The sequence below is a fragment of the Canis lupus genome, chromosome 11 (assembly GCF_011100685.1).
Source record: "Canis lupus familiaris isolate Mischka breed German Shepherd chromosome 11, alternate assembly UU_Cfam_GSD_1.0, whole genome shotgun sequence".
NCBI lineage: Eukaryota > Metazoa > Chordata > Mammalia > Carnivora > Canidae > Canis > Canis lupus.
Genome location: NC_049232.1, coordinates 10,902,884 through 10,929,124, shown reverse-complemented (window position 1 = coordinate 10,929,124; position 26,241 = coordinate 10,902,884). Strand labels below are relative to the sequence as shown.

The 26,241-nt window shown below is 39.9% G+C and overlaps 1 protein-coding gene across 8 annotated transcripts; it reads right to left on the bottom strand.

The window, feature by feature from the left end:
• Positions 1-8,825: 8,825 nt before the first annotated feature.
• Positions 8,826-24,323, bottom strand: LOC119876794 (protein FAM170A-like). Of its 8 annotated transcripts, XM_038551916.1 has the most exons (13): positions 24,233-24,323; positions 24,020-24,138; positions 23,141-23,230; positions 22,476-22,616; positions 21,818-21,955; positions 21,158-21,295; positions 20,449-20,589; positions 19,782-19,922; positions 17,288-17,401; positions 14,584-14,718; positions 13,338-13,454; positions 11,057-12,091; positions 8,826-9,901 (listed from the first exon to the last, which is right to left on the bottom strand). In XM_038551916.1, exons 2-12 carry the CDS (start codon positions 24,087-24,089, stop codon positions 11,406-11,408), a joined length of 1,911 nt encoding a protein of 636 aa, XP_038407844.1. In that variant the 5' UTR covers positions 24,090-24,138; positions 24,233-24,323; the 3' UTR covers positions 8,826-9,901; positions 11,057-11,405. The 8 variants fall into 8 exon arrangements, with proteins under 8 accessions (XP_038407844.1, XP_038407843.1, XP_038407845.1 ...); XM_038551915.1 differs by having other exon boundaries at positions 24,020-24,321; XM_038551917.1 differs by having other exon boundaries at positions 14,584-14,715; positions 24,020-24,321.
• Positions 24,324-26,241: the final 1,918 nt, after the last annotated feature.

The following is a 26,241-nucleotide window of genomic DNA, read 5'->3' as shown; positions in this document are numbered from 1 at the left end:
GCATTTTCTCTCACTTTCTCCCTTCTCTCAAATTGTTCTATTTTATTTTTTTCTGAGTAACAAATTCATATCATTTTCCCCTAACTTCACATCTGTGAATCGTGAGCCCTGTTAGCCAGTATATCTCATCAAAGAAAAGATACAGTTTTTACATTTAAGTAGAGAAAAAGAACATGGCAGATTATTAATGGGGGATTAAGAAGCAGTTTTGTCACAAGCAAAAGTATTTTTCTTATAAAAGTCAAGAGACAGACATCATACCATCTGCTCTTTTATAAAGCTATAGATCTTTATTATTTGGGCAAATATCTGTCCTATAGAATCTCTAGGAATTTCTGAATAGACAAAGAAAATCAAGATATCATGAGAGGAAAAGCAAAAGCAGTGGCTGAGGATTATGTTAATGACAACACAGGAAAATGAATAATGGAGCAAAATAAGGAAGTGCAGAGACCACAGTACCTGTATGTTATATTTAAATTTTAACAAGTCATTATGTCTTATATTTTGATCCACTGTCTCTCTGGTGATTACAACTAAGGAATGAGCAGAAGACTGTAATTTGAGGAAAGCATTGATTTACTATGCCTGAAATCACACCAACAAGCTACTGAACTAATGTGTAAAGTCAATTCTATGCTCACTGAGGCTTAGAGCAATGGTGTCAATATTTCCGGATCACTGATGCCACTGCATTTTTTCTACTGTTCTTAACCAACAGGAAGATTTGCCTTCCTAAAAGCTAAGATTAGATTAGAGCTTCCTAAATCCTAAATCCTAAGGCATAAAAAATAGGGAAGTTTTCCACCCTGATATAGGACTCCACCAGTATTCCTGGTTTCTTATCCCTGACTGAGAGTCTATTTACAGTCAAGAATTTACACAAGTAAGAATCATTCTGGTGGACAGTAAGGTGTTATGCACACATTAGTGCTGATTAATGCTATTGTCCTCAACTCTATTTTTTAACAGATTAATTAATTTTTAACAGATTAAGGGCCAGATTTTTTTTTCTACCCTAGATAATAAACAGAGTTAAGATTATTTTGAAATTTAGTGGCAAATGTATAGACTGTAAAGATAACTTTTGGCAAGTTGTTGAAACTCAAGATTTACTGTGAAATGTTGAAATCATGAAATATTTGATTATATCAGACATGCTGAAAGTATTATTTATAAAACACAATGTGAAGCAATAGAATGATGTACAAATCTCCCAATTATGTCCGGGTCAAATAATGACCTCTCAAAAGAAACCGTTAGAGAATATAACAAATATTCAAGATAGATGCAAGTTTTGAGAAATAAAAGAGATAACAGAGTAAAATAGATAAATCTGCTCTAAAAATGGTGAAATAATAACTAATTAAAATAATTTGTTAAACCCTACACTTAACTAATTTTACCTTCTTAAGACAAAGTAATACAGTTTTACAGTTTTCTACCTATTGGTGCCAGATTTATTTAAGACTATAGATATTTCACATTGTACAAATTATCAGGATAATCTATTCCTAATCACCAGTGAGAAAAATAAACTATCAACAAAGAATGTGGCCACAAATAAATAGGCACCAATTTTAAGCCTAAATAAAATATCCAAGCAGAATTAAATTGCAAAACTGTAAATTCAATCCTCTGCAAAAAAAAAATTAACATTTGTGAAAGAGTAAGACATCAGCTTATAGATATTGAAGTTTAAAAGGAACCAGAATGAATTGCATTGGTAACCTACATTTTTGGCTATGTTAATCTCAAAGTCATATGTACAAATAGTGCTAATTTTAATTACATCTAAGCACAAAAACTTCTTTAAAAAATAAATGTTGATAAATATTTGTAGAATCTTACTTTAGGCTTCAAAGAACATAAAGACATATACATAGATGTGTGTATATGTATATGATATATATATATATATAAAATGACTTGTGTTTTACAGTTTCATGTTATAGGGCAGTATTTTTGAAAACACCATTAATGCTACAACTAATGGAAAGTATAACTTCTTTTACCAGCATTAAAAAAAATTATCAAAACCTATGGAAGTTCTGAGTTTTACTCTACTTAAGAAGCCAAAAATTTAGCTGCCAGTTTCATGAATGATGGCAAAAGATACAAGACCTGTGGCATAGCAACAAAGGAGTTTATTAAGGCCCAGACGACAACAATGTTATGATATTCCCATTTGGCCCCCTTGCTCCTTATGCGCCACATGGCTGAAGCATCATTGTTCAGCTGGGTGCTGTACTTGCCAAAACTTTGCTTTAGGCTAAGTCAGTCCCTGAATCCTATATGCTATTATGAGTCACACCAGTTTCTCAATGATGGTAGTGAAAAAGCTGATGACCTGTTGATGACAAGCAGCCCACTGAAAGCCCACTATGGGCCAGGCTCTGCTCTAAATGTTCATCATCTATTTTCTTAAGAAATGTTCACAATGACATCAAGATGTAGGATCTATTGAACTATTCCCAGACTGAATGGTTTAAGTTAAGCAGAGAGCTTAATTAGCTTAAATTTACAGAAAACAATATCTTGATGCCTGGTGCCAGAGCTCATAGTTTTAATCACTCTGCTAAAGTCCCTTTTTGCATAAGGAAGTGACTTCTAGTCTGGAACTACGAGAGACAACTGCTCAAATTTCTCTCTCAAACTCTTAAACCTACCCTAACAGATAATGGCCTCTCATTGTAATACATGAGATTGGCAAAATTTGCTACTGGATTTTAATATATTATACCAAGAAATGTGTGCAAAAGAGATTTTACATATTGCAGTAAAATAAGTAACATTTGCAGGCTTCGTGTAGGACTGTAGTTCTCCAAGTACAGTCCTTATACCAGCAACATCGACAGGACCAGGCAATTTGTCAGAGATGAGAATTTTTGGCCTCATCACTACTGAATTGAAAATTCTGGAAATGTGTCCCCACAAACTATTTTACATCCTCTGGGTGTTTGTGAGGCATGCTAATTGTTTAAGATCCACTGCTAGGGAACACCCTAGCTGGCTTCTAAAACAGAAAGCCCAAAAATAGTATGAATGGAGAAGGAAACTTACATTACAAAAATAAGGAAATTGATTGAACTACTTCATGCAGAATTGTTACTTAGTTCTCTTCCAATAATTTGGCTTCAAGAATATTCTGGTAAGCACATGTTTTCCCAAACTGGAAATTTTATTTTTTGTTTTTGTTTTGTTTTGTTTTCCTGAAGAAGTGAAATGGCCCCAACGGAAATACCTACATATGTGAAATTGAAAATGACCGATACTCTCCCCTTTACCGCACCGTCAAACCCACTACCTGGCAAATCCTACCTAGGGTCACAGAGGTTCCAACCAACCTTTTATGCCTCACTGTAAAATATTTTACAAGCCAAACCATCAGTGAAATGCAAGTAATAAAGGCATTTTTCAGACTCTCCAAACTCACTCCAAACACACTCTTTTTTAGAAAACTCCTGGAAGTTCTACTCCACTAAAACAAGGGAGTAGACCCAAAGAAAGAGAGACCTGGAATCCATCATGCATAACTTCCAAAAAAGACCACTGAAAATATATCCCATGAGTATATTTATGCAGAAGATCTGGCAAGTAACTATTCCAGATTGTTTCTCAGAAATGAAGGACTGTAGCTGGAATGCCTCAAAGGAAAACATGAGACTGTTCATCTGATGTTTTGGAATATGTGAAAAGTGGCATTCAAAAAGGTTTTCAGTACTCTTGAATAATCGGACAAGACTTACTGAACTAGAAATGGGGAAGAAAATGCCAGAATAAAGTAGTTGCAAACAGAAGAAATGCAATTATAATAATTACATGCCTTTTTAGGGAAGAAAAATTGTGGAGCTATAATAAAGTATAATCTTGATTCAGTCAAATCAAACCTTCAAATCAAAAGATTAGAGAATTTAAGTTTACAAAAACAGAACTAACAGAAATTTGTGTTTGTGCAGGCACAAAAGTGTTTAAGTAAATATTATAAACAATGGACAATCAAAAATTGATGAGTTAATTTATATATTAATCTAAAAATAAAGATCTGAAAAAGTATATCATCTAAACATATGGCACTAAGTGCCAAAAAAAGCTAAAAAGATTGAAAACAATAGTTTTTTTTTTAGTATAAAACTTACAAGATTAATTTCCATAATTTTATATAGGAAAATTATATTTTTTTTCTTTCTTTTTTTTTTAGAAAGAGAGTAGGGGAGGGGCAGAAGGAATGGGGGGAGAATCTTAAGCAAGCTCCATACCCAGCACAGAGCCTGACCATGGGGCTTAATCTCAAAGCCCTGAGATCATGGCCTAGGCCAAAGTTCAGAGTCAGATGTTTAACTGACTTAAGAAAATTATTTGAGGGGTACATGGGTGGCTCAGTCAGTTAAGCATCCGCCTTCAGCTCAGGTCATGATCATAGGGTCTTGGGATCAAGCTGTGCATCAGGCTCCCTGCCCAGCAGAGAGCTTACTCCTCCCTCTCCCCACCCCCCCACCCCCCCACCCCTGCTCGTGTTTTTTCTCTTTCTCTCTGTCGAATAAATAAAGTCTTAAAAAACTATTTGGATTACTATGATTTACTTTTACAAAAACAAAATTTATAATTAAAACAAGGAGTAACAAGAGCCAGACTACTCACTAAAACAATAAAAAGGGGCAAAATACATAACAGCACTTAATATATCAGGCAGTGCAAACCAGTAATACTTGACACACAATAAATTAATGAAATAAACCCTAAAACAGCTCCATTCTACTACCTAGAGGAAAGTTCAAGAGCAAGGCAATGGGAAGGACATCCCAGGGAGAGCCTGCCAGACTCCCTGAAATTGAGACAAAATTGAGACTATGAGGAATCCAGTGAACCTAGAGTTTGTCAGAAACAAGAACAAAAGAAGAGAGCTGAACAGAGAGAAGAGTCTGGATTTATGCAGCCTCTCAAATCAAATATCTCACTCAAATATCCAGCTGAGTACAAATAAGGGAATACATGTGATGAACTTAATCAAGGCTAGAAAAAAAATTTAGCTCTGAAAAACTAGAGGGAAAAGTGTCTATAATTGACAAAGGCTATGAATAATTCCTATACCTAAGAGACAGAGTGGAAAACTCATAAATCAATGGGCAATGATTAGAGTATAAATTGTCTTTCCTAAATCACAGGAAGGGGGTAATTTAATACTAAAACCCTACAGCAAATATAGCTTTGGCTCCACCTAACAAAGTTTAAAGGTTAGGCCAAACAGATCAAAATGTTTCCAGGTAATTTGATCTTATCCTAGGGAAAAAAGCTCTTAATTATAATATTAATTTAAAAAGTCCAATGTGCAATATATAAAATTCACAATGCCTCACATTCAAACAAAAATTAACAGACACAGAGAGATGCAAGAAAATAGAACACACATTAATCAACATTCACCCGAAAATGACACCAGGATTGGTGAATAAGGACATTAGAATAATTATCATAGTAATACTCCATATGTTTAAGAAAATATAATATTGAATCAATAAGCAGAGACATAGATGATATAAAAAAAGACTCAAAATCACACTTACAGAGAAAAAAAACTAAAAAATACACTGGTGGGGGATCCCTGGGTGGTTCAGCGGTTTGGCGCCTGCCTTTGGCCTAGTGTGCGATCCTGGAGTCCCAGGATCAAGTCCCATGTCGAGCTCCCGGTATGGAGCCTGCTTCTCCCTCCTCCTGTGTCTCTGTCTCTGTCTCTCTCTCTAGGTCTATCATATAAATAAATAAATAAATCTTTAAAAAAAATAAATAAAAAGTACACTGGATAAGATTAACAGCAGATTAGACATAGAGTTCTGTGAATCTTTAATTTTAAAAATAAAAATAAAACAAACTTAAGTGTTTCTATCTGTAATGGCAAACATTTAAAAAAATTTATGCCACATAAAAGTTATACAATGTAAAAAACAGTGTGGACTTAAAATAAAGGTGCAATACTGTAATATGAGAAAGTATTTTATAAATGGACACAATTTTCACCATGTAGGAGAACTAAAGAGCTGCTCTTATTACACCAAACAGTAACTTTCCATACTTACATCACTCTGTGGTAGCCACTGTAGAAAGAAGTAGACTTTTAAAAAATATTTTATACTGTACTTAATATTAAGTATACTGGAATTGAGGGAGAAAAATAAAGAGAAGGACATGGAGGATATATATTTATATAATCTCAGAAATATATATATATATTTCTATACCTTTATAGGTAAACGGGAAAAATCAAGTTTATATAATCCACACAGATATTAGAATTATTAGTCATCATAAAGGAAATAAGAATAAATAATAAATGTCCAAAAAGGACTTGGTAGCATGTAAAGAAATTTTATTTTATTTGCCCATTTAACAAAATCCACTATGGAACTCTTCAGTACTTATCATTTCACAGATTGCATGCTATGTTCCAGTTGTTAAAGAAATATGCTGGGATCCCTGGGTGGCATAGTGGTTTAGCGCCTGCCTTTGGCCCAGGGCACGATCCTGGAGACCCAAGATCGAATCCCACGTCGGGCTCCTGGTGCATGGAGCCTGCTTCTCCCTCTGCCTGTGTCTCTGCCTCTCTCTCTCTCACTGTGTGCCTATCATAAGTAAATTAAAAAAATTAAAAAAAAAGAAATATGCCAGTTGCTGCAAAGATAAGATTGATATGTTATTTTTTACACAGTTACAAATCCTTTAAAATCCACTATTCCCATATGATTTAGCTTTAAATAAGCTGTACTAAAATTTGAAAACAAGTAAAAAATATTTTGAATACCATTTTGTGCCAAATCCCTGACTAACCCCTGCATTGCACATGTGCAAACCATCGTCCACATAAAATGATACAAAATTTGCACTCTGAACTTAGCCACGTTTATTGCATGCAAAAATATAAAATACATTTGACATAGAACTTGAATAGCACTGAGAATCTTTCACTGTAATATTGAAAATGTATCAGATCCAATTTTAAATTACCCAATAAACAAAGAGCCAGAAAATATGATCATCTCTCAAAGGAACAGATAACCAACAAATGCCAATCTCATAATGACAGAGATGTTGGAATTTTCAGAAAAGGCTTTAATACAGATACTATTAACTGTGGTTAATGAGATAAAGATAAACAAACTTGAAAAGAATAGACAATGAGAGTATAATAAAGGCCAACAAGCAGTAAGATATAACTGAAAATTTTAGAACTGAAAATTACAGTATCTTAAATTTTAAAAATTATGAATTGGGCCAAAGGGCAAGATGTCAATGACAAAGGAAAAATTCAGTGAATCTGAAGGTAGACAAATATAAATTCAACCTGAAAAAGGAAAAGAAAAAAAAAGTTTGTTAAATGAACAGAGCCTCTAACAATTGTGGCATAGTATCAATAACTCTAATATTCATGCCAATGATATCCAGAAGGAGAGAAGAGATTAGTGCAATATATATCACAAGAAATAATGCCTGAAGATTTTTCAAATTTTGTGAAAAACAATTTTACAGATTCAATAAGTTTGTGCATAAATCTTATAAAACATGCATAGGATCTGTATAATGAAAAGTACAAGCAGTGATAGAAAATAAGACCTAAATATAATAAACATCAATGGAGAAACATATAGTATGTGGAATGCCCAGCATATTAAAGGTGTCAGTTCTTTGATCTATAGATTCAATGTAAGCCCTATTAAAATCCCAAGAAGATTTTTATGTATATATTTACAGGCTTATGTCAAAATTTATGTAGAAACACAAAGGACTTAAAATGGCTAAAAAAATATTGGAAAAGATACATCAAATTGGAAGAAAGATACTATCCATTTTTAAGACTTATTGATACCTATAGCAATCGATACAATAGCAAGTCAATATCAAGACACATAGGCCAATGGAACTAGAAGTAGGAAACCTGGAAATAGACCCATACAAATGTGATTAGCTGATTTTGATCAAAGTTATAAAAGCAATTCAGTGGAAGAATAGCCCTTTTTTAAAAAAAGATTTAGAGCACACGTCTGCATGGTCACATGGACAAGTGGGGGAAGGGGCAGAGGCAGAGGGAGAAGCAGACTTTCTGCTGCCAGGAAGGCAGATGGGGACTTCATCCCAGGACCTCAAGATCATGACCTGATACTTATGTCTATACTGATAATACATTATACTCATACATACAGGACCAGTCAGACATTTACACTAGGAGGAAGGAAACTAATGTCCACATAAAACCTTGGCACTATTGCCACTGAAGCTTTGAAAGCACCAACAACTTGGGACGCCTGGGTGGCTCAGTGGTTGAGCATCTGCCTTCCACTCAGGGCATGATCCCAGGTCGGGTAATTGAGTCCCACATTGGGCTCCCCACAGAGAGCCTGCTTCTCCCTCTAACTATGTCTCTGCCTCTCTGTCTCATGAATAAATAAAAGCTTCAAGAAAATCATCAATAACTTGAAACTTTCTAAAAATTATTTTAAATATCAGACATAGAAAACAAGGGGTTCGTTAAAATACATATATACACACTTGTATGTATACATATATACGTATATATGTCCCAAAAGTCAGCCAGCAGTTTCAAGCTTTAATAACTTCAGAAGTGCTAAGCTAAAAATGATAGACCACCATTTGAAAGTTGAACTATTTTAATTTCCTTTCTCTTATGTAGTTTTGTGAACTATAAAGAACATTTTAATTTTTGTGTTTCTGTCCCTCCAGTTGAAGACAAGCAAAGTGACAAAGAAAAATTATAATTAATCTTTGAAAATACGCAATTAAAGTGTAAGTTATAGGCAAATAATTCAACATGCAAATTTTACTTTTAAAAACTTGTTTTATTTTTTATGTTTCTAAAATTAGTAAGAATAAAACTGGATTATGACTTTGGGGCATCCTTGTGGACACACATTTGATCACCCTGATGAGGGTGTTCCATCCTCTCTCCTATGACTGTATATCAACTGTTTGTAAACATACATGTGCCCAGAAAAGCCAAGCAGGGTATTTTCTTTGCTTTTGTTTCATTTGTGCAGTAGCTTTTCCTCTCTCAGTAATAAGAATGTCTGTCCCCCAGTCAAATAACCAGGCAGGTGAACGTATTAGACAACGACACAGCGAAAGATATATGTGCATATAAAGGAAAGGATATAGAAAATTAAGTAAAACTGTTAACGAAGACTACACTGGCGGAAACTTGTGGGTGCGAGTACAGGGGAGGAAGGGTATGGATTACAATCTACCACATAGTCAGAGTCTTCAGGCACATATTCATGGATATAAGATGTCGAGGAGGGAAATAAGTTAGATGGGGTGAAAAATCTATAGCCAGGCTGGAGAGTAAGACTATGAGCCAGGTGTTCACACCTGCAGTAAATGCAAGGGATTTGAGAAGCCGCAAGCAGAACTCAAACTAGATTCTTTGTCAAGTTAGCAGTCTCCTCCCCCGAATCCTGCCAAGCTGTCATCAATCTTCTGCTCCACTGGTGAAAGCTCTAGGTAGGAGAAATGTGTTTCCACAGTACTAACATCTCTAGCAATACCGCCCTCTTCCCCACAAGGCAATATTGCAGGGATTTTCAGCGGTGCCTGACTCTGGCAGGGTGGGGGAGAGTCAGCAGGAGCAGAGACTCTTTCCTCTCAGGGCTCCTGAGGGCCTGGTATTCCCCGCATTCCTTGGGCTTCTCACGCCTCTCTGTGGATATTTTCTCCAGAGCTGGGCACCACATTTCACCAGGTAACTGGGAGCAGCTGCAGAGGATCAGGTACATCCATCTTTAGCCGGTCCTCCCTTGATGCTATGGGACTCATGAAAACGTCTGTACTCCCATCAGACTGCAGGAATGTGCCGGATACTGTTGTTTGAAATCTTTGGGGTGATGGGTCTGTGTTGCTGTGAGAAAACCAAAGCAGAGAAGAGGATCATTCAGTGAGGAAGGCAGCTTTTCTTATTTTTATGATAAATGTTCATTCGCTCTACATGATTCAAAAGATTCAGGGCAATTCCCAGGCTCCAATCTAACTGACTTTTGGACCCCAGAAGATGAGCCCTTCCTATATTCCATTGACTAAAAAGCCATACTCTCTCTCATTCATTTTGCAATGTCTTTGCAGCTTCGTCTACGTTTAACCCCTCTAGTGACCTCTTAGAATAAGGCACTCGCAGCTGTAGCGAGAATAAAGAACAAGATATGGGAATTGTGAAACTTCATAAAAGAATATGGGGATCTTCCAGGAAGCAACACATTAAAAGTTGCCAGAAATCAGGGTGCCTGGGTGGCTCAATTAAGCATCTGACTTGATTTTGGCTCAGGTCATGAATTCAGGGTTGTGAGTCTAAGCCACGTGTCAGGTTCCTTGCCGGGGGAGCCTGCTTAAGATTTTCTCTCTCCCTTCACCTCCACCCCCTCCACCCCCACCAACCCCGGTTGCTCTAAAAAAAAAAAAAAAAAAACAAGCCAGAAATGCCAGAAATGGTCCATAGCAGAAGAGTAGCTTCTTTGTCTCTCTTCTCCAGTTGCATCTGACACTTTAAAGGAAGCAGCCAGAACTACTGGCTCCTAGGATATATTAAATAGGAGTCCTCTGGTTGTTTCTCTCAAGTGGTTGTAACTCCCTAGCAGGTTCTTCCAGGTATAAAACTCACAACATGACATCTGAGATCTCACCCTCACCCAGGAAAAAGGTGGGACTGTGACTAGCCTTCATACTAACCCTTGTCCATCTCTGCTCTGCCCTTGAAAGGGAGGTAGGCCCAGGGCTAAGACTCCTGTGACACCTGGTTTATCTAAGGAATAATGGGCCCAGGCTTCTCTGCCCTACTTGACTAGTCTTGCCCTTACCCGTCTCCTCAAAGGCATAGGAAGGAAGCAATCTCATTAATTCATCATCCATCAAGTATTCCACCCCAAGTATATATTCCTCTGAAGAAAATTATGCATCATAGTTATTAAAGAACCCAGGGAGACATCACTGGTGGATGAACCTTTTCTCAGAACCCTGAGTCCCAGGCATCCTCGAGGTGTTCTCCTAGCCCTAGGGCCCTCACCTCTTTGACCATGTGGCCTCCAGCAGTCCCTGCTTCCAGGGAGTCTCCTTTTTTCAGTGTAGTGGTAGAGAGGATACGCTGGTGTACGATGCTCTTTAGACTGCATGTGAGTGTCTTGCTGTTCTGCATGGTGAGAACCACCTTCTTCTCCTCCTTCTTGGGAGAGCAGTGGATAGAGTGGAAAGGGGTCCTCTGCTCCTGTTGCTGCTGGTGCACTGGTAGTGGCGGGGTGGTAGATGTGTATAAATAGAGGTGGGTACGAGGGTTGTTTAGAGAAGATAAAGAAAGCCCCTTGGTAGAGTCTGGTTTACTCTACTTTCTCTCTCTCAGGGGCTGAAGAGTCTGTTTATTAGCATGAAGACATGTTCATGCCAGAATGATGTTCTTTCTGGCCTCGGTGTGTTCTCTTCCCGGTATTCTCCCCCCTTCTCTTCTTTGCCCTGTTCTTCTTGCTCTTCAGCCAAGCTAAGGCCAGATGGAAAGTATGGCAGCTAAAGCCCTCAGTGACCCCATGCTGGACGTGCTCCTGTAGGGCCTCTAAGCTGGGGAAGACCCGGCAGCAGCCCATGCACCTGAAGCCACTATCCAGGGCCACAAGCCATTCGGGGGTCTTGGCCCTGGAACATTCCTCCACAGCTGGAGTCTCTGCTGGGCTGACAGCCTCCTCCTTTTCCTCTTGAGCTTCACTGTTCCAGCTGGACTCACTGCCAGTTAGGAGTTCCTTCGTACACACATGAGACGGGGTGACTTCTGTATGGACCTTTTCAGGAAAGGCCATTTCTTCTAGTCTTGCCTTCTTTGAGGGAGGCTCCTGCTCTTCCTCTGAATCACTTAAGACAGCCACCCCCCTTTTCATTTGGACATGCATGTAGTAAATTTTCATGAGCCTTTCCTTCTGTGGTTGTACTGAGGGCTCAGAGGGCTGAGTACTACTGACCAGATGGAATGGAAATGAGACATATGGAAAGGGCGAAGAAGTCTCATGTTGCTCAGATTGTCCAGGATGAGAAACATCTTGGTGTTTTTGATGGCTTCCTACGAAAGAGAATTTCAAACGTAAGACAAATAGAGTCTGTATGTGACGTCCGGAGGTGTCAAGGTGGCCATGAGAATATTCCCATGCAGATGTGTGGAGCAGAAGTCTGTACACATGTGGTATTTCGGCATTCTATGAGTGGTGTGTTTTATTTGAGGTGTGTACCTGCTATAACTATGCGGGAATGTGGGTGTAGTGTGTCTTGTGGACTTGCATGTGTGTTTTGGGACACATCTGGTTGAACACTTCCTTTAAGAATGTATTTATTTATTTATTTGCGACAGAGAGACAGAGACAGAGAGAGCAGAAGTAGAGGGAAAGGGACAAGCAGACTCCTTGCTGAGCGTGGAGTGTGACATGGGGCTGGATCTCACTACTTTGAGATCATGACCCGAGCTGAAACCAAGAGTCGGATGCTCAAATGACTGAGCCACACAGGCACCCCTGGTGACTGTTTCTGATGTTACTCAGAGGTGACAGTGAATGAGTGTGTGCATGTGTGTTACATAGTGTGACAGAGCATGTGAACAAGTGCGGGAATAATGCTGTTTCCTGTTGACACTGTAGCTTAGAATGCCAGCAGAAGTGACCCGAGCTCCTGAAATATGCCGCTCTGTGAAGTGCCCGAGTCTTCATGAGTGAAGTGGCATGTGGATGAGAAAGGCTGTACATGAAAGTCCATCCTCCTCAGGGTATATCCATTTTCTGCAGTTTGGCTTAGTGTGAGGGAGTTAAAACAGGTGATCTGTACAAGGGGTTGTAAAGGACTTATGGTATTAGTGTGTGAGTGGATGAGTCTGACTGTGTGAGGGAATGAAGGGACAAGGGTGTAGCTATGCCATGCCAGAGACTGAGAAAGTGAATGAGGAATGAAGGCAAGGAGAAAAGGAAGGAGAAATGGGACCAGAACTGGTAGGAAGGAATACAGATGCAGGAGTGTGGGTGAGGATGAGTTCATGCACCTCTGAGGGGGAAGGGTGTGATGAAATGTCCACACCACTGCGGGGCTCTACTTGACCTGAAGCTACAACGGTGACTGGGTCCTCCCCCTGAAGCTACACTCCCTTTCTGTTCCTCTGCAGGGGCTTCAGTCCTAGTCCCTCTGCCCTGAAGCCCTCTTCTGCTCTCAAGGGGAGAATAAGATAAGTCAGGCTTGGGCTGAGCAGCTCAGTTGTACCTGCTATCTCTGCTCAGAGGCGACCTGTGTATTTCCCTTACCGTCCTCTTTAGCGAGGATAAACTTACCAGAAGGGGAGATGCAGACGTATTCTGAGGAAGAAGACTTTTCTCCTGCAATCTCACTGCCAGGAGAGACCACATATGACTCAGGCTGAGGCACATTCTCTTGGTCCTTCCAGAATTCTGGGGAAAGGATTAAAAACAAAACAAAACTCTGAGATATGGCATCTTCTGGAGTCTGTGTCAACTCAAAGAGCTACACTGAATGGATATTATTAATTAGACATCATTACCACACATGAGACTTAACTCTCATAGAAACTAAGGTGACATTCTTCATTGAAATGCTACGATTTTCAGGTGACTTTATCTTTTAAAACTTCACTTACTCCTAAATATAACGAAATAATAATTAGTAAAACTGTGTTTATAGTGAATGACCATGATATTATCTCGTGAGATTTCTGGACATGTGTAGAGAGTATTGGACACTTAGAACCATGCCTGTAAAACAGTATGCAGTCACTAAAGTAGGATATTCTCAGCTTGGTTTTCCTTATAGGACACTGTGCAATGAGGGGGCATGGGGTGCAATTTTATGAAGAATTCTGCATGTGTATCTCTCTACGTATGTACTGATATCTGATATCTATCTATTAACCCTTAAAAACACACGGAGGAGGTATGTATGGATAGATGGATGGATAGATAGATAGATAGATAGATAGATAGATAGATAGATAGAGGGCAGCCCCAGTGGCTCAGTGGTTTAGGGCCACCTTTAGCTGGGGGTGTGTTCCTGGAGACCCAGGATCCAGTCCGACTACAGGCTCCCTGAATGGAGCCTGCTTCTCCCTCTGCCTGTCTCTCTCTCTCTCTCTCTCTCTCTCTCTCTCTCTCTGTGCCTCTCATTAAAAAATAAATATAATCTTTAAAAAAGATAGATATATAATGTACAAATGCAGGTAAAATGAATTTTCAAGGTTCCCGGGGAACCCTGGTGCTGGAAATGTTCAAATTAAGACTTCACGGTCATGGCCCAAACTTCATTTCCAAAAATATATTTCCACATTTCTCTTAGATATTTTATCTTCTCATTCAGATCTTTTAAGAGCTTATTCCAAAGAAGACAGGGAGGCATCCCTGGTACATTTCTGCTTATTAATTAGGAATAAGACCTTGGACAGTCCTCGTGAGAAGGGGTCCTTTATGGCATTGCGGCGCATAGGCTCGTAATTCTAATTTTTGGCTAACATGCTGCCTCACCTCTCTGCCTGATTTCCCCCCAGCCCCTCCACTCCCACCATATTACCTCTGTCAAAGAGCTTGTCTGCAGGAGAGATACGGGAAATATATTCTGAGTCTGAAACTTCTGCCCTCTGGCTGTGGCCTTGGGCCAACCCAGAGGGTCCAGAAAGTAGAATGTCTTCATCTGTGTTTAAGACTTCTGGGAAAGAGAAGGACAATCAGAGAGATGATATCTTTGCCTCCATTAAACATTCGAGAAATACCATGTATAATAACACACACAGCACTTGTTCCCAGGAAGATTATAGTCTGGCTTCTATCCAAAGGTCTAAAATCTAGGTACCTAAAAATATTTGCTGGAATGAAATGTCTGGTTACCTAAGAGAGCATGAGAGCCCTAGGTTGTTTCCTGCAGTTGATCAGAGGCTCAAATTCTTGCCTGGCACATGGTAAGGTGCCCATATTATTTGTTATTACTACTCCATTTACCACAAGAATAAATGCAGAGCAGGTATGTCAGTACAGGTCTTCAGTCTGCCACCTGTGGTTTATGATACCGAGGTCGTGTTGCCTCCGGGGAGGGTTAGGATTTACGGGGAGGAATGACAGACTGCGATCTGTTGGCCTCCTCTTCCACATATCTGCTCCTGTGCTCCAGGGACCTCACCTGAGGGCTCTGCTGCACAGCTCTGCAGGACTGGAGACTCCAGGAGGATCCCCAAAGCTGACTCCAGACGGCACTTCCCAGCAACGGGCACAGCTCCCCTGTCAGGAGCTACGGACTGGCCAAATGACTCAGCTGTCACTTGGCCTAGTTAGTGGTGTCATCTTCATCATGTTCCACACACATTTTTCTGATCAGCTTTTGCCTCTATACTTACCATACTCATAAGCCTATCACTAAACTTTCCCAATTAACAGCTAAATTCTAAGTTGTTGATTGTTTTCCTAGTAAAATATGTATATTTCTGGGATCGGGTTTTACCTCTATCATGAACTTCAACACATCCCGAAAATCGCCAGTTAGTTGTTCTTCCTCTTAATCTACATTTGCAAACTCAACTTTCAGTAAATAGGTAAATTTCTGTTCCTGATAAAATAACTAAAACATATTAAGTCTCTTCCTATGTTTAAAAAGTTTATTTAAGCTTGTACCCAAATTTAACATCACAAAATGCACCTACTTTGTCTCTTAGGTCGCTGGAGAGTATCTGGTAGGTCATGTTATAGGCATGAGACAAATCAGTGGGGGGTGGATTATTTTTTAGAGACGTAGTATGTGTACCGTGTTCGGTGAGTACTCTCTGATTGTGTACGTGTCTGTCATGTTTCTTCAACAATTTTATTAGGAGGCGTATGGGTGCCATGGCCATTCTACGTAAAGGTAGCATGAGCATCATATATTAGCGGATGGTACTGCATAATCCCGTATATGTAAAGGTGGTATGAGTGATCTGGGTGTCATGTACTACTGAGGTTCAAGTTGTGACATACTGTCTATTTGATTTATGGGAGAGATATGGACCTGGGTAATTTTGTGAGATCTGTTGAGATTGTGAAAGTGCTAGGATAGAGGCAAGGATAGAGGCAAGACCTCACGCGAGGTCCTAGATTGTGGAATTACCTGAGGGGCCTAAGCGACCTGGGACAGAGGAGTTTTACACGATGTTATATGATTGTGTGGCTTTGTTCACTGTTAATGTGAAATATGAAGTTCTACAAGAGTGAGATTATTTGTGTGAGTTTGAGATGATAGTATCTAAGGAATGTCATTAGAGAAGGCAAACTTGAGGAATACATATGCTGCAAAATGAGTTGTGAAGGTTCAAGATGTGAGGATCTGAATTTATGAGTCTGTCTGAGAGTATAAGGAAATGGGAGCAGAGGGATGCCTGGGTGGCTCAGTGGTTGAGCACCTGCCTTTGGCTCGGGGCATGAGCCTGGCTTCCTGGGATTGAGTTCCACGTTGGGCTCCCTGAGGGAGCCTGCTCCTCCCTCTGCTTATGTCTCTGCCTCTCTCTATATGTGTTTCTTGTGAATAAATGATTAAGATCCTTAAAAAAAGAAAAAGAAAAAGAAAAAGAAAAAGAAAAAGAAAAGAAAGAAATGGGACCAGAGAATGGGAAATGAAGAGACAAGTGTCAATAGGGGTAACTGTGAGAGGACTTTGTGCTAAGCCTAGTAGAGAATGTGATGGAATAAATATTCCTGTGTGCTCATGAGGGTTAGGAGGTTGTTGGAGAAGAATCGAAGGGTCTCTTTCCAATCTCTGCCCCTTCTTCCCCCATGAAAGGACATATGCTAAGGAGTTCAGTCCTCTCTTAGCGAAAAAGCAAAATCTACTGGTTCCTTCTTGGATGCCCTATCTGTTCTTTGCTGGCCCATTTCACACCAGCTGTCAGAGATTTGCCCACATTATGACCAACAGAATTCATCTTCTCAGGTTCAGACTGAGTTTATATTTCCATTTCTCAGAGAGATCTGACATTTCTTTAGACTCCACCTTTGCAAACATGGCCCTGCACTTATGGATATTTGTCCTCTCTGAGATTCCCCTCGAATCTCCAGGCTTTGTTTTATATAGATGCAATGAACATCTCCTGGAGAGAAAAAAGACCTTGTGTTATCCCTCTCATCTGGACATGGGCCTGGATCACTTTATATCTCTCATCTATGAGTCTGTAAATAGAAATGCTCAGCTGGACCCTCAGCCATGCTTACATCTCCCTTTGCCACTACCCACCTCCAGTTCAGACATCTCGACTTACCCGTATTCTTATTGTCAGAGGCACAGGGGAGGTCACTTGAGACAACGGCACTGTGTTCTTCCTGTGAGGTACTCTCACCAGGCTGTGGAGTATCCTTTTGCTTCTTTAAGATTTCTGTAAATTGAATTAGAATTAAAAGATATATCTAGTGTTTCATATATTCAGTGCACTTGGATTGCTTACTCTGTGTCAGACACTCAGGGATAGTATAGTCTCTTTTCTGGCCAAAGCTCCAAAATAGAAATATTCGACCATTTTTACTTTTTCCCAAGTGCTCATGGCTAGCTGGATATAATATATGTACATTGTCTTTATTGAGGTCGCTGCGGTGTGTCTTGAAATTGTGTCATCACAGTGTACAGTCCATATATTTTAGTATTTGTTTCCCTGACTATACATACGTGACTGTGTCTCACGCATTTCATCAAAAGATGCCCATATCCTATCTGCAGAGTCCATAATGTTACCTTTAAGGCCCAAGGGACTTTGCAGATATTATTAGATTAAGGACCCTGAGATGGGAACATTATTTGGGATTAGATGAGCGGTCCATATGCCGTATTTTAGACTTCTGACCTCTAGAACCATAAGAGAATACATTTTTGTTGTCCTTAATCCACTGTTTGCGGTAAATTGTTAAAGCCTTCGGTAGATGATAATAAATGCTCCACATACTCTGGACTGACTAGGGGCTTTACAAATGGGCAGGCTCTATTTACCTGATTTCCTTTCTTTTCTGAGCATAGAGTTGTTTATTTGAGTCAATGGTGCCACCCATTCTTTGTGCAAAATAAGGAGCTTAGAATACTTGAGCTCCCAGTCAAGTTGTATGTGACTGTCATCCAGTACTTCAGTTACATCTGTTTGGTGGATTATCTGCGAATCAGTGATTCCTGGTTTGGGTGTGGAAATCATCAAAACCTACTGGCATTCAATCACAGACTTCTCAGCTCACCTTCCGTTCCTGGCTTCCATTTCATCTTTCCAAATACGTTCTGTGTTTTCAAATTTTTTATCTTTTATGTTTTCTACTTTTTTATCTGAAACCTGTCTTTTTTTCACCCTTCTTTTCTTTATGATGTGACTGTTCTTTTCATCCAGCACATTATGTTATATTGTTATTAGATAATTGCTGTGGATATGGTCACTGTCTGACAGATCACCATTCTTTTGAAAGACTGTGTGCTTCTCCCCAGTTGCTTTAACATCTTTGTTATTGAGGTTCTGAATATTGGCTTTAGTGTCCTTAGTTTAGTGGGGATTTATTTTTGCCATTTCTGTAACGAGCTTCCTAATAATGTTTCCTGATTCTAAGGGTTTGTATCTTCCAGAGTTCTGAAAAAAAAAAAATCTTGGCAATTACTTCTTTATCTGTCTTACGTTCTCTGTTTTATTCTAAACAATCATTAGTTTGATATGTCATACTTTCACATTTTATCCTCATTTATCTTAATCCTTTTTTTTGTATTGCCAATGTATTGATCACTCTGATTTATATTTGTAAGTAATTCCCGGCTCTAGCATGGCTCTAGCCTTCAGGTCACAAATGTTCTTTTCCTCTGACAAATGTGATGTTTAACTCATCCACATTTCTTATGATTTCTAGAACATGATTTCTCATTTCTAAAACTTGGTTTTTTAAATCTTTTTATTGATAGTGTTTTATGTTTTTACATGTTTAATAACTGTAAACATTCTTATTTACCATTCCTATTGTTCAAGTAAATGATTTTCTTTGAAGCTAAATCTTAGTGTTCATTGTGTTTGCAGAATCTACTTTAGATTATGTGTTTTGTAGTTTTGCATGGGGAGCTCATGTTCCGTAAGTCATTACCTATAAGACTCTTTTACATGGATGACTAACGATTCAGAGCTCTTTTACATTTCTTCAGTGAGAAATTACTAGAGTACTGAAATCTTTGGTTTAATTTTACATTAATTCTTTGCTTGTAGGTTTAACTGACATACAGCAATTCTGGATACATCCCTCAATAAATGATATTTTCCCAAAATGAATGCACGGACTTTCTCTCTAACGTCTGATAGTGAAAACTGTTTGTGTTCCTTTTGTTTTTTGTTTTTGTTTTTTTAGATTATTTACTTATTTATTCATGAGAGACAGAGGGAGAGAGAGAGAGAGAGAGAGAGAGAGAGAGAGAGAGAGACAGGCAGAGAGAGAAGCAGGCTCCATGCAGGGAGCCCACCAAGGCACTGGATCCCAGGTCTGGAGGATCAGGCCCCGGGCTGAAGGTGGCGCTAAACATCTGAGCCACCCAGGCTCCCCCATGAAAACTGTTTGTATTCAGTTCCTAGTGAGGATACAAAAACAAGAGACTCGGATTCCCAAGTAACAGATGAGGATAAGATTATAACTGGGTCTGATGTGTACCTTTCTCCCACTAGCTGAGAGATGCTTAGCTGGGTGTCTACCAGTCTGTTCAGGCTCCCACTGCCCTAATCTTCTTGACTTTGCATGCCTTTCCTTGCCCCTTACCTGCAGAAGACAGATGACTCAAGGAGGAATAGCAGGAGAAGTATTCTGATTCAGAGGATTCACCGTTTGCCACAGGGACCAGAGTATTGTCTTCCAAAGAGGGGCCAGGTGGTGGATCAAATTTGCTTGATTTTGAGATTCCTAAAAAATTCAATATAAGTCAGAAAAGCAGCTGGTTCCATTCTGTTCCCCCTCCTATACTCTTCTGCCTATCCTATTCTTCCCATTGACTTCTATGGAAATACTTACTTTGTTCTGAACAGAAATTCTTTTTTTTAAAAAGGATTTATTTATTTATTTATTCCTAGAGATGCAGAGAGAAAGAGAGGCAGAGACACAGGCAGAGGGAGAAGCAGGTTCCATGCAGAGAGCCTGACATGGGACTCGACACAGGGTCTCCAGGATCACACCCTGGGCTGCAGAGCGTCATAAACCACTGTGGCACTGGGGCTGCCCCAGGAAAACTGTTTGTATTCAGTTCCTAGTGAGGATACAAAAACAAGAGACTCGGATTCCCAAGTAACAGATGAGGATAAGATTATAACTGGGTCTGATGTGTACCTTTCTCCCACTAGCTGAGAGATGCTGAGCTGGGTGTCTACCAGTCTGTTCAGGCTCCCACTGCCCTAATCTGCCTAGACTTTGCATGCCTTTCCTTGCCCCTTACCTGCAGAAGACAGATGACTCAAGGAGGAATAGCAGGAGAAGTATTCTGATTCAGAGGATTCACCTTTAGGCTCAGGGACCAGAGTATTGTCTTCCAAAGAGTGGCCAGGTGGTGGATCAAATTTGCTTGATTTTGAGATTCCTAAAAAATTCAATATAAGTCAGAAAAACAGCTGGTTCCATTCTGTTCCCCCTCCTATACTATTCTCCCTAACGTATTCTTCCCATTCACTTCTACGGGAAATCTTACTTTGTTCTGAACAGTAATCTTTTTTTTTTTTTAAGATTTATTTATTTATTTATTTATTTATTATTTATTTATTTATTTATTTATTTATTTATTTATTTATTCCTAGAGATGCAGAGAGAAAGAGAGGCAGACACAGGCAGAGGGAGAAGCAGCCTCCATGCAGAGAGCCTGACATGGGACTCCATCCAGGGTTTCCAGGATCACACCCTGGGCTTAGGTGGCCCAAAACCACTGCAGCACTGGGGATGCCCCATGAAGACTGTTTGTATTCAGTTCCTACTGAGGATACAAGAACAAGAGACTCGGATTCCCAAATTGAGATGAGGATAAGATTATAACTGGGTCTGATGTGTACCTTTCTCCCACTAGCTGAGAGATGCTGAGCTGGGTGTCTACCTGTCTGTTCAGGCTCCCACTGCCCTAAGCTGCCTAGACTTCGCATGTCTTTCCTTGCCCTTACCTGCAGAAAATAGATGACTCAAGGAGGAATAGCAGAAGTATTTTGATTCAGATGATTCACCTTTAGCCTCATGGACCAGAGTATTGTCTTCCAAAGAGGGTCCAGTTGGTGGATCAAATTTGCTTGATTTTGAGATTCCTATAAAATTCAATATGAGGCAGAAAAACAGCAGGTTCCATTCTGTTCCCCCTCCTATACTCTTTTCCCTTACCTATTCTTCCCTTTGACTTCTATGGAAATACTTACTTTGTTCTGAACAGTAATCTTTTTTTTTTTTAAAGATTTATTTATTTATTCCTAGAGATGCAGAGAGAAAGAGAGGCAGAGACACAGGCAGAGGGAGAAGCAGGCTCCATGCAGAGAGCCTGACATGGGACTTGATCCAGCATCTCCTGGATTACGCCCTGGGCTACAGGTGGCCCTAAACCGCTGAGGCTTTGGGGATGCCCCATGAAAACTGTTTGTATTCAGTTCTTAGTGAGGATACAAGAACAAGAGACTATGATTCCCAAGTAAGAGATGAAGATAAGATTATAACCGGGTCTGATGTGTACCTTTCTCCCACTAGCTGAGAGATGCTGAGCTGGGTGTCTACCAGTCTGTTCAAGCTCCCACTGCCCTGAACTGTCAAGACTTTGCATGCCTTTCCTTGCCCCTTACCTGCAGAAAACAGACGACTCAAGAAGGAATAGCCGAAGTATTTTGATTCAAAGGATTCACCTTTAGCCTCACATATCAGAGTATTGTCTTCCAAAGAGGGTCCAGTTGGTGGATCAAATTTGCTTGATTTTGAGATTCCTAAAAATTCAATAGAAGTCAGAAAAACAGCTGGTTCCATTCTGTTTCCCCTCCTATACTCTTCTCCCTAACCTATTCTTCCCATTGACTTCTATGGAAATACTTACTTTGTTCTGAAAGGTCTTTTTTTTTTTTTAAGATTTATTCATTATTTATTCCTAGAGATGCATTGAGAAAGAGAGGCAGAGACACAGGCAGAGGGAGAAGCAGGCTCCATGCAGAGAGCCTGATATGGGACTTGATCCAGGGTCTCCTGGATTACGCCCTGGGCTGCAGGCACCCTAAACCACTGCCGCTTTGGGGATGCCCCATGAAAACTGTTTGTATTCAGTTCCTAGTGAGGATACAAGAACAAGACACTCGGATTCCCAAGTAACAGATGAGGATAAGATTATAACTGGGTCTGATGTGTACCTTTCTCCCACTAGCTGAGAGATGCTTAGCTGGGTGTCTACCAGTCTGTTCAGGCTCCCACTGCCCTAATCTGCCCAGACTTTGCATGCCTTTCCTTGCCCCTTACCTGCAGAAGACAGAAGACTGAAGGAGGAATAGCAGGAGAAGTATTCTGATTCAGAGGATTCACCTTTTGCCTCAGTAACCAGAGTATTGTCTTCCAAACAGTGGCCAGGTGGTGGATCAAATTTGCTTGATTTTGAGATTCCTAAAAATTTCAATATAAGTCAGAAAAACAGCTGGTTCCATTCTGTTCCCCCTCCTACACTCTTCTCCCTAACCTATTCTTCCCATTGACTTCTATGGAAGTACTTACTTTGTTCTGAACAGTAAAAAGAAAAAAATGATTTATTTATTTATTTATTTATTTCTAGAGATGCAGAGAGAAAGAAAAGCAGAGACACAGACAGAGGGAGAAGCAGGCTCCATGCAGAGAGCCTGACATGGGACTCCACCCAGGGTCTCCAGGATCACGCCCTGTGCTGCAGGCGGCCCTAAATGGTTGCGGCACTGAGGCTGCCCCATGAAAACTGTTCATATTCAGTTCCTAGTGAGGATATAAGAACAAGAGACTCGGATTCCCAAATTGAGATGAGGATAAGATTATAACTGGCTCTGATGTGTACCTTTCTCCCACTAGCTGAGAGATGCTGAGCTGGGTGTCTACCAGTCTGTTCAGGCTCCCACTGCCCTAATCTGCCTAGACTTTGCATGCCTTTCCTTGCCCCTTACCTGCAGAAGACAGATGACTCAAGGAGGAATAGCAGGAGAAGTATTCTGATTCAGAGGATTCACCTTTAGCCTCAGGGACCAGAGTATTGTCTTCTCTCCCCAGAAAGCACAAACATTGTTGGAAATATCAAGTCCTCTTCCCAAGTAGGAGTCAACACTTGTAACTTCAGGGTTAGCCTTAATCTGCCCTCCCCCAACTCCCCACCACTGAACAATGGTTTCTCCTCCTAGATGTTACTTGTTTACTTTTAATTTCCATAGCAACCAGAACTACTTCAGTTTTCCATTTCTTCAGAAACAATCTCAATTTAACCATTATCATTAAACAGTGGTATATGTACATATTCTGCCCTTTTCTTGCATTTTAGATAGGAACCCCGCATTTACATTCTCATAGTCTGAGACAAAATTCTTTTTTGCTTCTGAGTAAGTAAATTCTGACTTTATACTCTCACCCCTGTACAACCAGTTTCAAGTGCTCTTTTAAAAATTTCTCCTTACTTCTATGAGCCACATTTTCTTCTTCATTAACAGGAGAAAGTACTACTGGAAAACTTATAATAACATCCTATACTACATCAATGCCCTTAGGCAGAAATAAAATATAGGAAAATACAATTTCCACAGAAAGAGTACTAATCAGCCACTCACTAAGTCTGTAGTGCAGTAACCCAGAGTGACATAGAGATGGCACAGGTCTTAAGCTGCAGAGACAAGGTTTTGGTCACTTGAATTTTCTCTTGACTCTCAGAGACTATCTGAGCCCTCAGAAAGACTAGCATATATACACATCCCTCCCCCGCTTCCCTTCTTCTCTCCTCCTTTCTTTAGAGGCAGTTCCTTGTCACCCTGTGCTCAGAGAAGATGCTTAACACACACCTTTTGACCTCTTGACAGTTTGGGGGGAACTTGTCCTTTCTAGATGCTTCCTTTTTCGTTTCTGCTTCATGGTTCACCTCTTCAGAGAGTGACTCCAATCAGTATAACGAAGAATCAAACTAGTTCACTTGTACACTCACAAACAACAAATCACCTCTTCAAATTCACCTCCTCTTCAGAGAGTCACTCCAATCAGTATAACGAAGAATCAAACTAGTTCACTTGTACACTCACGAACAACAAATCAGTAGAGAAACTACTTCCTCACTAAATCACTGTCCTGACCAGTGCTCAACATACCAACAGGGCTATTATGATGCAAGCCAGCATCAGAGTTCTGTGACCTAGGGATTACATCAGCACACACCAGGAACCCTGCTGATACTCACAGGATTCAAGGACTGCCACAACTCAGACTAGAGCCATTGCTTTCATCCACTGGGAACTATCATCAACTTGAATTTGTGTATCTTGCACTTGACATCAAAACAAGAGAAAAGAGGACTTGGATTAACTAAAGAACATTCTTTCTTGTGTCTACAGTAACCACATCATTGAATCTCCCCACAGAGAAGGCAATACCTGAGAGAACTAGGGTTTAACCATGCCTGAATGATAGAAAACAATTCACATTAGATCTTATTAGTAATATTATTTAACTTATGTGAAACAGCTATAGCTTTGGTATATGTGAGTGTATAGGTGTGGATTTGAGGGCATTTCATAATTCTATACAACCCTAAAATGTTTTGAATTTTCCCCCACCACTGGGAATAGGCTCGTGTATTTTTACAACAAGCCACTGTCTCTTTTGCTATTCTTTTCCTAATTATTTCCCAAGAGGTTTGGAGAAAGGGAAAACCCCTAGATTTACATTCCCTGGCCCTCATAATGAATCCTCTTCTGGTCAAGCCTAGAAGCCTCATTCTCCAGGCATCTGTTCCAGGCCCCAGTCTATGTCCTCTGGAAACAGCTGGGCTCTGTACAGAGACCAAACTCTGTGGTTAGCTCCATCCCACCCCCCATCCACCACTGCATACACCCCCCTCCCTCAGGGACAATCTGTATTTACCTTTATTTATCAGTTACACTAGAACCAGGCCATGGTCTCGAGCCTCCTTCAGTCTTCTCTGGCCCCAGTGGGTGCTGCCTCTGTACATTCCCTTCACTTACTAGGGGCTCAGCCTCTTAGAGTCACTGAATGGCAGGCACATTCATCAAGAATGCTTAGCCTTCTTACCGATCAGAAAAAGTAAAAACAAAAATTAGATACTATTTTACATGTATCACATTGGTAAAAGTTAGGGCAAACTGGTCAAACTATACATATGATTATAAGGATATGGGTTTAAAAAAAAACAAATCTTCATGATCTAAAATGTCTTCTGCAGCCATGCTGAAGAACAATTAGTCAACATATTATAAAATTAAATAAGCATATAAGCCATGATCCTATAATCTCATTCTTTAAAGCGACCATTGCAAGGCTGATACTAATATCATTATTTATACTAGCAGGGGGCTGTCATGTTAGTTTAGTTTCCAACTTCAGAGGAATGGGTAAGCAAAGTGTGGTAGGGACATATGACAGAATTCATTGCCAGGGATAGAAGTCAAGCCCCTTAAAATACATGCCTACAGAGCAGAGCACCAGGAAGGAACTGGCAATCAGAGATTAAAACAAAAACAAAAACAAAAACAAAAACAAAACAAAACATAATCAATGAAATAACCACAAATATTTCCTTGACCAGACTAGTGACTAAGGAGATTCATGAAATTAAGAGTGAATACTTTTTGGAAGAAAAAAAAAAAAGAGAAAGAATTCCACCCAAAAGTAAAATGGCTCAGATTATGTCCAGATCTAAGGAAGAATTGTTCTAAACATCCTTTACTGTGTTAATTCCCTATGTCTGCTACAGTAAAATAGAAGAAATTAGTGGCTTAAAATAAAAATTTATTATCTCACATACAGTTCCAGAGGCCAGAAGTCTGATACGGATCTCACAGCCTGAAATCAAGGTGATAGTGGCACTGGTTCCACCCAGAGGCTCCAGGGGAGAACCTGTTCTCTTTTCTTTTCCAGGCTTTCGAGGCTGCCTGCATTCCTTGGCTCTTGTTCCCTTCCTTCATCTTCAAACACATCGCTTCAACAACCGTTTCCATCGCACATCGCTATTCTATTTTTCTCTTACTCCCCTCTGCTAAGGATTCTTTTTATT

Coding starts and splice junctions, on each gene's coding strand:
- LOC119876794 (XM_038551916.1), bottom strand. CDS start 24,089: ATGAAGCAGAAACGAAAAAGGAAGCATCTAGAAAGGACAAGTTCCCCC. Junction 22,617..23,140: donor GAGTCATCTGTCTTCTGCAG/GTAAGGGGCAAG, acceptor TGAAATTTTTAG/GAATCTCAAAATCAAGCAAA. Junction 19,923..20,448: donor GAGTCATCTGTCTTCTGCAG/GTAAGGGGCAAG, acceptor TGAATTTTTTAG/GAATCTCAAAATCAAGCAAA.